The following is a 13,624-nucleotide window of genomic DNA, read 5'->3' on the forward strand; positions in this document are numbered from 1 at the left end:
TTTTCTTTGCTCTCATTCTTCTCTGAAAACAGAAAATAGCTTTTCCTATCTTACATGAAAAAAATACCTTTAGATTAAAAAAAAATAAGCTGTCAGGATTAATTGGATAACAGCTGTCAAACTCTTGTAGCTCCTTAGAGGATGGTGAGAGAGGAGGAATAATTATTGTGCTATTTTCTATGCAGACCCTAGTACATTGGGGGGAGTTGGTGAATGTCTAATGATATTCTTGGTAATTAGCAATGATGGAAGAGAGATTGCTTAGGCCAGAGGAGAGGACTTTCTGGAGATGGGCAGTAGAGAATGCTTTTATAGTGGATAACCAGTGGCCAGAGACCTCATGCCCTGTAAGAAATATGCAGGGCATAGCTCAGGTGAAAAGGGAGTCTCTCCAAGCTGGTTAGCTTCCTGTGGCCCCAAGAGAAGAGAAGGGCCAGGACAGCTTATTGATTTTAAGTTCATAGGCTCCTGGTTTATCAAGCCTGGGCAATTTCAGCCTAGTTTCTGCAGTGGCTTACTAAATGGGGGCAAAGGTCAGCTGCATTAGCCTCACTTAGAGGCTTATCAGAAATGCAAATTCTTGCCCTCTACCCCAAACTGATTGCCGGTGGAACCCAGCAAACTTTAGGAAGATTTCCAGGTGCTCTGGTTACATTCTACAGTTCTGGACTTAACTGTTTCAGAGGAAAATAACTCTGATCTTAGCAGCAGACACATGACTAAGATCAAATGCTGGCACTGTCTCTTTAGGCTATGCGGCTTTGGGCAATTTACTGCATCTCTGTGACTATCAAGTTTCTCATCTATAAGCCAAGAGGAAGGGTAAAGGTTATGGTGGCACTCCACAATGCTGCTACTCTTACTTTCTGGCTTTGAATCTGGCAGGGAGTTTTCTCAGCAGGGGACTTTCTGTTTTCCTTTCACCCATCTGACACCTCCTTCATCACCTCATCCTTCACATATTTATTTGCTCAAGCTGATTATTGTTTTCTTTCTTTTTTATGCCTCCTCCCTGCAATCAAGTCTTGGTTAGATATTCCACCATACACATACCTTACTTATCATAAGACTTCCTATGTTCTTGTGATTGCTTTTAATTTTGCTTTGGTTTTATAGAAAGTGAGATATTAAGTGCTGTCTGCTTCCCCTTGGAGTGTCAGACACAAAGTAGCTGGAGGAGGAATATTTAAAGTTTGTGAATTTTACTCGAATGCTGATTCTGGCGGGTTTTTTGAGGAAACTGACAGAAGGGTTGGATTGCCATGTGGGGGAATCTGAGACATATATGTATCAGAAGTCTTCTTCAAGTTTTACAAGACAGAAGAGTAAGCTTCGATGTTTGAGGACCGAGGGACAGGTTCTGTGAAATTGGGAAACCTTAGCAGAACTCCATCAGCTAAAAGGCCGACTGAGAGGGACACACATTCACCTTCAACCTTCACAATGTGGTCTGCTGGATATTGAGCCAGCACTTGTGATAAGAAGCCGAAGTCCTCCCTTGGGCTTGGGATATAGGTTAGGAGCTGAGCTTGAGCCCCTGAACTAGAGATAGCTGGATCCCTATGGCTTGCTGCCAGCCAGCCTGCCCTATGTAGGGAGCTCCTGGCCAGTGAGGGAGACCCAGTCTCACAAAATGTAGATGGCACCTGAAAAGAATACTCAAGGAACATATGCATGCAGACAGAGACACACACACACATGACATGGCATGGAACATATGCGTGCAGACACAGACAGACAGACAGACAGACAGACAGACAGACAGACAGACACACACACACACACACACACACACACACACACACAGAGAGAGAGAGAGAGAGAGAGAGAGAGAGAGAGAGAGAGAGAGAGAGAGAGAGAATCCCTCATAGTATCAGCAGGCCAGAAGTTTTCAAAAGCTCAGAGAAGCCCTTAGCCTTTGTTTATTTATCACAGACGGGTGGGGACTTCCTTGGGAAATAGATGTTCTTCCCAAGGGAAAAACAAACAGAAAACACAACAATTATCCCCCCCCCCCCCGTTGACCTTGCCAATCACTGGAAACCTGGCCAGGTTGCTTTCATACCAGTTTTTGTAGGAGACATAAAAGCATCCACTGAGTGGAGAAGTAGGTGGTGACACTGTACATCTCTCTCAGCCTTGGCATTTGAAAACTTGGGAACTAATAGCAGTGACCCAATTTAGCAATGGGAAAGTAAGGCAGCATTATTTTAGCAGGCTTAGTCATCTCTTTGTTTTGTTCTCTCTCTCTCTCTCTTTCTCTTTCTCTTCTCCCCTTCTGTCTCCTTCTTCCTCTCTCCCTTTCCATTTGTACCATTCCCACTGCAAATATATGGGGTAATAATTCAGTGTTTTTTACAGAGCATGGCGTAGTCGAACATTCTGTGAGTGTAATTGGAGCATGAATGTAACTAATCAAAATATTATCATGCCAACGGATGTGTGAAGTGTTGGGAGATTTAAATATATATCTACTTTAGTTCCATGCCATTTCGGTTCTGAGTGGTAGACACAAAGGACTTAGCCCAGTGAATGTCAAAAACAGTTTGGGGTCTGACACTGTCTCAGCCACCCCGTTCTCCTGTCTCTTCATGTGGTTAACAGCTTGCCAGATGATGACATTTTCGCTTGTTTCTCTCACTCTCTGCCCCCCTTCATACCTGTACCAGCTCCCCAGACTAAGACCAATAACCTCAGGGAGTTTGTGTCCACTCTCTGTGTCCGAATCTAACATGCCCATGAGTAGCGTGAAGACAGGAGGTAAAATGACACTGACAGCTGCTTAGGTTTGAATCCCAGCTTTGGTGTTAACTGTGTGGCCTTGAGAATGTTTCACTGCTCAGTGTCTGTTTTCATTCTTTTTGTAAGAGATGGTGATGGTAGTAAGTACTTTGTAAGGCTGATTTTAGAGGAACTGCATGGGTGTAAATAAGTTGGGTAGTATGAGTGTTGGTATAGTTGCTAAAGAGAGAAAGGAATTCTTGAAAAAACAAAGAGAAACAGTGTTAAGTGATCACTCAACAGGCAATCGGGCAAGGTTTCTTTATTCAGATACACCAACCAAGCGCAGGCCAAAGCGAGGAGCAGGGAGCCAGGACCAGGGCCAGCAGAAGGGAGAGTCCATGTGTCCACGGTCCCTTAAGAAGCCTTTTCTACATCACCTTAGACTTGCCCTCACCCCGCCCTCACGGGCGTGTTCCGGCACACCTGTCCGGGTTACCTGGGGTGGGGCTAGAGTGTCTCCCTACAAAACAGAGACAGAAAGACACAACGAGCCCAGGAGAACATCCAAGTTAGCCATGTTTCCTGGCTCACCAGTGACTCCTGCTTTAGTTTTTGTGAAGGTGTGTGTGTGTGTGTGTGTGTGTGTGTGTGTGTGTGTGTGTGTGTGTGTGTTGGGGGGCATAAGTTTATGAAGAGGTTCTATATATGTATGTCATAGTTTTCTCTGCCTAGCGACCTGGTCTTTGTCTTCTTCCCTCCTTCCTGGATATGTGTCCTCTTCTTCCTGTGTTTTACTCCTACTGACTCACAGCTCCTCCTCTCTCCTTGTCAGCCCTCTTCCTCTCCTTATCTACTCTTCCTTTTCCCTCTTTTCTTTAATTTGCTCCCTTCTTCCTTAATCTTGTCTCAGAGGGAGAATGGTAAGTGTAGCTTGGTTTTCTAGTGCTTGGGGAAAAGCTGGGGTGCCTATGGATCCCAGACCTATCTGCTTGAGTCTGGGCACAGAGCATGGGGAGCAGGGAACCCCTCCTGTCACACATCAAATCCAATCACCAAATGCACTCCATTTCTAAACATTATCCACACCTACATGGATTATCAGATAACAGTTTCTTAGAAAATTGCCTTAACAAATTTACATATGAAATGCATAAATCCCAGCTTACTGGTCTGAATGGATGATTACAGAAATACTTACGACTTGTTCATACAAACTGACTGACAAAATATTCACAATGTGCAGCTCCTTTGAGATTTCAGGAGCTATTTTCCTTGTTTTAAATACATATTATGCACCCATTAAGTTGTAATTAACACCCTCCCCCATTTTCTGGTATATTAAGAAAGAAGCCACTTTCTTTCCCTTTTTTTGACATGTGGTAATTAGATTGCTTTCACAGATAATATGGGTAATGCTGAATGATGTGTTTGTTACTGTGGCTATCGGTTTACTGTTACATTTTTGATCAGCTTAACAATGATAAGTTTTTATAGCAATGCTAGTTACATCAAGTGATTCTCTTGTACATGTATCTCCAAGCTTGACAGTATATTGTGCCCTTTGCTATTTTGATCCCTATTCCCCCTTCCTATTGTTTTGTGGCCAGACAACTTAATTTTATCACTTTGAATTTTTTAAAACCAGTCTCATCCAAAATAGCTACAGTAGATTCATGTATTGCTATGTGTAGGGACCCTGGTGTAGGAGTACCTGCTCTCTGGGCATTTGTGACAACCACACAGGGTAAGTGAGATTTGTGAAATTTGATGGCTTAGGTAGTATGGATTTCAGGAAGGGCATGACCTGAGCAAAACCTATGCTCATAGGATGCTTGGGTGTTGTTCTAGTTTCTTTTCTGTTGCTGTGATTAAAACACTATTGCCAGAAGCAACTTTGCAGAGGAATGGGTTTATTTAGCATTACACCTCCTGTCACAGACCATCATCAAGGGAAGTTAGAACAGGAAGTCAGAAATAACGGAGGATTGTTGCCTGCTAGGCGGTGGCCAGGGAGATGAGGGAAAAGATGGGTGATCTGAGAAGCTAAGGAGCATGTTCCCCAAGACCTTGATAAATGATCAGCTATAGATGGTATGGGTAGGGTAGTATATTTTATTCTGTTCCTCAATTGGTTGCTTGGTGTTTTTGTTTGTTTGTTTGGTTGGTTGGTTGGTTTTGGTTTTTCGAGACAGGGTTTTTCTGTGTAGCTTTGGAGCCTATCCTGGCACTTGCTCTGGAGACCAGGCTGGCCTTGAACTCGCAGAGATCCACCTGCCTCTGCCTCCCGAGTGTTGGGATTAAAGGCATGTGCCACCAATGCCCGAAGGTGTTTTCTTTTTTAAAAGGTGTGTATGTGTGTGGATGCACATGTGAAAACCAGAGGTCCGCATTATATACCTTCTTCTGTATCCTACACCTCATCCTTTGAGGCAAGGTCTCTCACTGAGCCTGGAGACTGTCTGGCCTGCAAGCTCTCTGGTTTCAACCTTCCCAGCATTGGGATTGCAGTTATATACTCAGTTGCTGGGGATCCAGACTACAGTGTTCATGATTGCACAGCCAGCAATTTATGCTCCAAGCCTTGTCCCTAGCATCTGATTCCCTGCTAATTTCTCTTCAGTGTGGTAAGACCTCTCTGTGATATGGAAAGGAATCTGGGACAGTGGGAAAGTTAGGAAAGCAGCTAAGATGGAAGACCGCAGAAGCCACCACCCTGTGTAAGCACGTTTTTAGCAGCATTTTATGCAGTCCTTGTTAGTACAGTATGAAATGGGATTTTATGGCTGTGTTGAGGAGGAGGAAACAGAAGCTGAGAGAGTTAAAGAGACCTTCTTGACATGGTCCAGGGGAAAGAGGTGTAGGCAAGATTTCTCTGCCCCACCTCCTGATTTTATATAGTCACATAGTGTGGAGCAAGTGGCTTGTCCAAGGTCACATGACACAGTGAGCCTGAGACTCTGAGATGTTGGCTTCATTCCAGTTTTGGCTTTGGATGACTCTGCTGTCCCTACTCAAATTGAACAGCTTTAGGCATGTTTCCCCAGATTGCTTTACAAGAGGGAAAACAACTTGTTACCTCTAGGAAGCTAAGCATTCCTAGGTCTTCTGTCGTTCAGAGTTGCTGCACCAAACACAGAGGCATGCACAGCCTGATCTCTGATGTGCAACTCAACCACCATGAGTGGAGCGTGCGTGAGCTCTCGAGCACACATGCACACACACACACACACACACACACACACACACACACACACACACACACAACCTGGTCTGTGCACCAGTATACCTTCTTTAAAACAGGGGTAGCTTGACACTGCCTCACTGGAATACTAAATAGTGTTTAAACCAATTCCTGGAGTATAGGGATTGTCAGTATTACTCTCCAGGTTAATATCATCTGCTATTGCTATTTGTTGTCAAATCCACATTCATTGAGTCAAGGACTGTTTATCATTTAATATTCACTGATATGAATGTCAAACTTCCATATGTCCCTTTCCACATCCCATTTTATTGATGAGGATTCCTAGGGTTGGGGACTTTCTCAAAGTCACATCCCTAAGGAAAAACAGAGCCCAAACGAAAACTTGATGTAGGGTATAGAAGATCCAGGATCCTTTCCATGCTGCTACAGCTGCTTGGCTTTGTGCAGCTCTTGGGCCTCTGCCTCTAGCCTTTCTCCCTTCACAGGTCCTGGCGCTGGAAGCTGACAGCTCACCTGTCTTCAGGGACCACTCCGTGTTCTTGTTCTCAGAGCTTCAGGCCCTCAGTTGCCAGTCGCCCAAGCACACTCATGTAATCTTAATGAACAATGTGCAAAGCCATTAAAAACTCAATTAGGACTTTCTTTTTACTGCCGACGTGAGGAAATGCAATCCTGAGGTGCTCATGTGTAAACACAATAGCCGCCATCTGCTACTGAGAAGCATGCTGCCTCCAAAAAGGGTATCTGTGTGGCAGACACATCAGTAACAGGGCGCTTATCAAGGCATTATTATGCATGGAGGGGGAAAACGCAAAATTTATGGCCAGCCAGAGAGTACTTCCTGGTTTAGTTCCACAATTTTCAGTGTTATGTATAATAACTATGAGGAAACTAATGCTGTTTTATGTTCCTTATCACATTGGTACATTTTTTTGGCAAAGGAAAAGACTGTATTTACAGTCTCTCTCTTTCTTGTTTTTTGACTGATCTTGGCATAATGACTGGCTCATTTTTGATCTCTAGGAAACCGACAGCCTTGGGATGATATTAATTATGCCAACCTGTTGATCAAAGAGGGCCCCACTGAGCCACTGCAGAACAGGGTTCTCACACTTGAATAATCTTAGAAATGGCAGGCCTGGTCTCAAATGACTCTGAGATACAGCTTCTTGCTTTTCTGGAGGGTGTGGCCAGACCTCTCATGGAGGGTGCTATCAGTGCCTCATTCTGCATGCACTAAGACTCAACACCTGCTTTTCTGGCTGCTGTGGTTTCATGCCTCTGTCTCTTTGCACATTTTCTTCCAATTCAAACCACCCAGGGTTGCTTCTCTTATTAGCATCCCAATTTACATCATCTTGTAACTTTGCTTTCTACTTTCAATCCCTTTAATAAAGAGGCTTGGGAGAGATAGTGGGAGTCTTCCTGAGGAGCCCAAACAATGACACTGCTATAGAAAGAGAAACCTCCAAATTCCATTGGCTTCATAACCCAATTATAGTGTATTTCTTCTAAAGAATCCCTTTGTGTCCTAAACGAGGCTCCTGACAGGTGGTTGACCTGCAATATAGTCATGGCCATTCAGGCTCCTTCACTGTGGCTCTATCCTCTCCTGGATTCATGAAATCCTGAGCATTCAGTGTGGTTGGGAGAAGAGAAGGGACCAGTCACTCCCACACTTTTGTATTTGCACATTATCAATTGGGGTTCTTGATAGAAATGTAGGTGCAGACTACACAGGCATGCAGGAGTCTGAGAGTCTAATGTCTTCTGAGCTCCTGGGTGATGCTGAGGTTGTGAACGATGGACCATCTGGGAGGGAGAAAAGATAACAAAGGATGGATGTGAGCATGAAAGGGAACCAGTTGTTAAGGACCAAGCATGGAACAGGTGCACACTGAAGTCTGACTTCTTTGAAACAGAGTTCTGCATCACCTTGAACAGTGTTTCTGTGTCCAGAGTTGTGTGAGGCTATACTAAATAGGATAAATGCCACCTCATCTGCAGGCTTGCTCAGCTACTGAAACTCAGATGAATGGAAACGGTGACAGGAGCTGTTGGAAGGACCCTTTCCTGACTTCCATTGCTGTGGGGTATAAGTGATGTAGATTGATGGGTGGACAGTTGGAGTGAGTATAAACAGAAGCTGTCATGCAACCTGGGATGGAGAGAGCATATTTCACTCCTCAGGCTGCCGCTCCTGGGATGCATGGCTGGTCAGTGGCAAAGGCAGCCCACCACTCTTTGTGAAACTTGTGGGCAATAAGCCTTCTGTCAAGGATGCCACCAGGAGGCTGTGTGTAGACTAGCAAGGGCAGGTATGGATGTTGACTCAGTCTCATCTCTGGGCGTCACTTCCCCTTTTCATGCTTTATTTCTTGCTAGCTCATTTGGGGGTTTTTGATAACTAGATAACATCTGTAGATAGGGAAACATCTTTTCACTTAGCCTCAGTTATTGCCAGGACATCAAGGAGAGCTTTTTACACTATTGACAACTCTTCAGCTGGATAGTAACCCAGGTGCTGGGTAAGTTTTCTCATAGGTAGATTGTTGAAAATCTGACCACAGTTTTCTCTGTCATTGTTACTTGGCTTTCTTCTTGTTGTTTTTTTCTGTATTTTGTTTGCTTTAATATGAGCTCATTCTCATGCCCCCAGTCATCTTCCCTGAAGAATAGCTTTTCCCCCAGGAATCAGGATTGAGTTAAGGATGGATTCCAGGGTATATAGTTTTGTTTTGTTTTTTTAATTCTTGAGTGTGGTAGTGCTTGAAGCCTAATTTGTCTTCAAGACTGATATTTTCTTTAATCCAGCTTTGTAGGCAATTGTATAGAGGTTTTAAATATAATCTCCCTTCTGTGTTCACTTGTAAATTTGTTCAGAACCAGGGAGACAAGGTGTAAATGGTCTTTTCCATCTAAAACCTCAACAAGATATGGATGGCCTAGCCTTTATTACCTTGCAGCCCTTAGCACTCTGGAATCTAGGTGAGTGATGTGACTTATGGCTACTGAAGTGGCTCATTTTGCCTGGTGATAAGGGGTCTTAAGATTTCATTCAGAATGAAGATTTTAGTGGTCACAAGAAGATTTTAAAGCAATTCTGTTTTTCTAGCTAGAAAACATTTATCCCAGCATTACTGGAGTTTATCTACTGTGTTTTATGATTCATTTTATTCAGGAGACTTTTAAGTTGCAGAGTTCAGCCTTCCTCCTCAATTGTGAAATTCCCTTTGATATCCCAGTTGGTTCAGGCTCTGAGGAACCCCCTGCAGTGACTCACTTTGTCTCTGGCCAGTTGGTTCCATTTTGCAGAAATTTCACTTGTTATAAAAATCTGTTGCATAATGAGCTGAGACATGCCTCTTCATAGTGATGGATCTGAATCTTGTTCTTGGGAGGCTTTATCAATTAGCCAATGTCACAGCAATGTTGTATAACACTCGGGAGGAAAGCAGGGGCAAACAACAGTAAGCATTGATTCTTATAGTCACTGATCTCTGCATTGATTCAGGTTGACTGATGTAGGTTACATTTGTTGACTCCATGGCTATGCATCTTGCTTTCAAGTGGTGGGGCTTGGCTCTTTACCCATGGATTGCCTGTGTATGTTAATTCTTGATCCCAAGGCAATTGGGATCTCAGCTTCTTAGTACAAAAAAAGTAGTGCCAGAAGACAAGCCTAGCTAGAATGGCACCTTTTAACATCTGTGTGGCTTCTATTGATAAGTCCCAAAATGGAGCCCAGTGTCTAGTTCTACAGAAAGAACTGTACAGCCAGTGCCAAAGGACCTGGATCCAGAGAGGAGTATATAACAGGAGACATTTCTATTTGTTACAGCAGCTGGAAAGAGGCTCACTTAGGTCTATTGCACAGCCTTGTGCATGCTTAGAAGCAGTTATAGCTATTAGAAGCAGTTATATGTTCTACCAAAAGATACCTACCGTTAATGAGAGTCTCTAAGTGATTAGAGTGTCACCCATTTTGCATGTTTCCTCGTGCATCTTGGTTCTTTTTTTGATGCAAACAGCATGAGGCTTTATTATAGTTGTTTAACGAGCTAACCCCATGTTAGCTCGGGTCTTTCATCCACCCACCATGGCAGATGGCTAGGAAAGACAGCACGAAGCATCTGCATAGAGATCTTATAGGGCGGCACAAGGGGAGTGTCTAGGGGTATGCACAGGCTCAGGATTGGTGTGCCTCCAGGCTTGGAGGGTTTGCCCTGTGTTGATTGGTCAACTGGTTGTTATGGCCCATAGGCCCTCCCAGGGTGGTTGCTATGCTCTGCGAGTCATTGCTCTGCACTTGTCTGTAAAGCACACTGAGAGCCGTAAAGCATAGCACCACCAGCTAACTTCTGATTGGTTCCTTGCCACAAGGCAGGCATTTGACCTCCTAGTGACAAAGGCAAGGTCAGACAAGCATGTGTTCGGCTGTTATGGCTGCAGAAATTGGGAACTGGTCCCTTCATTCCCCCAATTTTTTTTTTTTTTTGGAAATTCCAATCATGGAATTGCTGTCTCTCCATCATCCCCATCAGGGAGTGAGAGATATTGGCATCCCCATGCCAGGGAGTTCCTTCTGACTTAGCATTTTAACCAGGGAAAATGGGCGACATATTCTTTCCCATGCTACTACTTCCTGCTGACTTTGGAACGAAGTTAGGGACCCAAGAAGGTTGAAATGCTAGTCCAAAGCAAAAAAAAAAAAAAAAAAAAAAAGGAATTTAGCCAATGGGGAATCCATCAGGAGTTTCTGGTTAGCAGACTGTGTTGCAGAGACAGGGGGTGTCCACATCAGCTTGACTGGTTCACATCCACAGCAAGTCCAGGGCTCACAGTCTACTTAGGAACATAGTCAGCAACTGATATACTCAGATGTGTCTGCCAGAAGCGGAAACCTGTTTAAGACATGTTATAGTTGGTTATTATACTTTTGGGGGGATATATTTCTTCTCAGATATGATATGCTCTGTTTGTATATGGTCTCCCTTAATATGGCATTTCCAATGCTGAGTGCAGAACTCCAGATAGAGCCTGCCCATGCATGGGATCCTCCCATATTGTAGATGTTCTGCCTCAGCTGAAACAAGCCCCAGCTTATATGAGGCTATTCCTCATCCCATTTCACCTGTAAAGACTGTGGTTGAGTCTCTTCTTGGGTTTTTAATCCCTTGTTTCCTTTAAGGTCCTGCACTTAGTGATAAGCAATCTACTGGGTAGAAATTCTTCCTGTATAGGACCATCTATCTCCTCATTCTTCCAGTACCACTATGAGGAGGGATTTTAGCCCCAGTTATGGAAGTCTTCCTCAGACTCTGAGCAGGTTGTGGCTTCCTCAGAGTCAACCTAACTTGCCACCTAAAGGGACTTCATTTCTAACTTCCCTACTAGATACCATGTATGGATGTGACAAGTTTTCAGAAGGACATTTTCTCTCTTTGTTTTTGTTTACTACCCACTATGGGTCTCTAGGGTCCTTCATGATGGTGAACAGCTCTGGAAGGGCCTCAGGCCAGAAAGCCCACCTTCTTCTGCCCACCCTGAAGGAGAATGACACCCACTGCATTGACTTCCATTACTACTTCTCCAGCCGAGATCGCTCCAGCCCAGGATCCTTGAATGTCTACGTGAAAGTGAACGGTGGTCCCCAAGGGAACCCTGTCTGGAACGTGTCTGGGGTTGTCACCGAGGGCTGGGTGAAGGCAGAGCTTGCTATCAGCACCTTCTGGCCTCATTTCTACCAGGTATGACACTTAACCTTGATCTCTTTCTACCAGCAATCACATATCTTTATACCCCTTTTGCCTTTCCTAGAGTGGTTAGGTCTAAAATAGGACCTTAGTTTTAACTCATTCAACTCATGTTGAAGAGGCTTTTCCAGTGATGCAGAGGTGACCCCAACTCCCTGGATGTCACGAGGAGGGGACCGATGTATTCATAAACAGAGCAAGAACAGGCATAGTAGAGTTCATGTGGAGGAATGCAGACACTGGACTGGAGGAACACAGACTCTGGAACCTCTTATAAAGTAATTACTGGATTCCACACATGAAAAGGTTGAGGTCTGGAGAGATAAGCTGACTAGTCAAGTAGAGACTATTTGGTTGGAGGGGCAATGTGATAGTGTCTAAGAAGAGGAGACAGCTAGGCCCAATTTGGAAGGTTGAATTAAGATATACAGGAAAGGGAGGGCAAGACATTTGAGATGTCTGGAAAAGTGGATCATGAATGTGACAGCATGAGAGAGTGAGAGATTCTGAGGCATTTGGAAACTATGTTCTCTTTTTCTTTTTTGTTTTTTTACTATTGTTTGTTTTAGTGGTTCTCCTTCCCTCCCCTGCCCCATTTTGGGACAGAGTCTCACAATATAGCCCAGAATATCCTGTAACTCACAATGCATCCCTGGTTTGGTTGGCCTTGTAATTATTATCAATCCTCTTGCCTCAGCCTCCTAAGTGCTAGAATTTCAGATGTATGTAATCACTCCCAGCAGAAACTAAGTTCTTTAAGGATGTCTTGTAGAATAGATATACAGGGAAATGAACTTGCAGATCATGTAGGACATGGGGGCTTGATGGTCAGGGTAGCAAGCCAGTTCTGGAGCAGTGATTCACAAACTACAAGTTGGGAAGGAAGGAGCACTTTCTCCTTATTCATTTTGAGCCAATACTTGTATAAGCCACACTTAACTATGTCATTGCAAAGCCAAATTGTTGTATCTGCTTTGAACCCCATTCTTACTTGTCCTTCTTATCTCACTGTGGATGAAGACAGATGATAGAGACCCACACCATTCCACACAGTGATTGCAGGGGCTACAACTCCAGACAGGTGTAAGTCAAAATTATTGAGAAATTTTCTTATGAAAATATCATTAGTTAAAATTTCCATATCATGAAATCAACCTGTGTTAAGTGTTCAATCTAGTGTCTTTTCTAAGTAAAGCTACTGTATTCTGCATTTACCACCATCAACCATTTTTAGAACATTTCCTTCATTCAAAAAGCTCCCTTGTACCTAGTCTCAGTCCCCATTACCAGTGATGAAAGTTTTCAAATGAAAAGGTGCCACAAATCTGCATTTTGGAGACATATTCTAGTGTCTGTAACAGAAGTTAGACCCAAGGGTGGCAGATGAGTGGCCAGGGCTTCTTAGATGGCCCCAAGGTCCATACCCAGTATTTAGTGCTTTCAGTCCATCTGTGAAAGGAACATATTCCTCTACTGAGCTTGCTTGTTTACATTGATGTGGCAGTTTCAGTCCTATTTCTTTCTTCTTTGCTTTGGCAACTAAAAATCAGAATTTAATACTCAATTACCTTCAACACTTAGCCTAGATTTTTGCCACATCTATTTCCCATTTTATCTTCAGTGGCTGTGATTTGTTTTTAGAATGATTGCATTGTCCTCCGTTAGGCATTTCCTATAATTCCTCTAGAATTAGAGGGGAGAGAATGATGATGATCACGATGGTGATATTGAGAGGATGCTGATGCTGATGGTGATGGTGATACTGAGAATGGTGATGATGATGATGATGATGATGAGAGGACAATGATGATGGTGGTGGTGATGCTGAGAGGGTGGTGATGATGATGATGGCACCTGCCATTTATTGAGTGCTTATGTTACAGGCACAGCATAAAATATCCTTTCAGAAATGCAGAGGTGAGTCAGACAGAGCCTGGCC

General features: G+C 43.7%; 1 protein-coding gene across 1 annotated transcript in view; it reads left to right on the plus strand.

Annotated features, from left to right (window-relative positions):
- The window catches only part of Ptprt (protein tyrosine phosphatase receptor type T), a 783,865-nt gene that overhangs the window by 69,840 nt on the left and 700,401 nt on the right, over positions 1 to 13,624 (plus strand). The window contains exon 2 of the mRNA XM_035446780.1: positions 11,408 to 11,679. Within this exon, the coding sequence (XP_035302671.1) occupies positions 11,408 to 11,679 (272 nt within the window). The remainder of the gene's footprint in view (positions 1 to 11,407; positions 11,680 to 13,624) is intronic.

This window comes from Cricetulus griseus, chromosome 6, assembly GCF_003668045.3.
Source record: "Cricetulus griseus strain 17A/GY chromosome 6, alternate assembly CriGri-PICRH-1.0, whole genome shotgun sequence".
Lineage (NCBI taxonomy): Eukaryota > Metazoa > Chordata > Mammalia > Rodentia > Cricetidae > Cricetulus > Cricetulus griseus.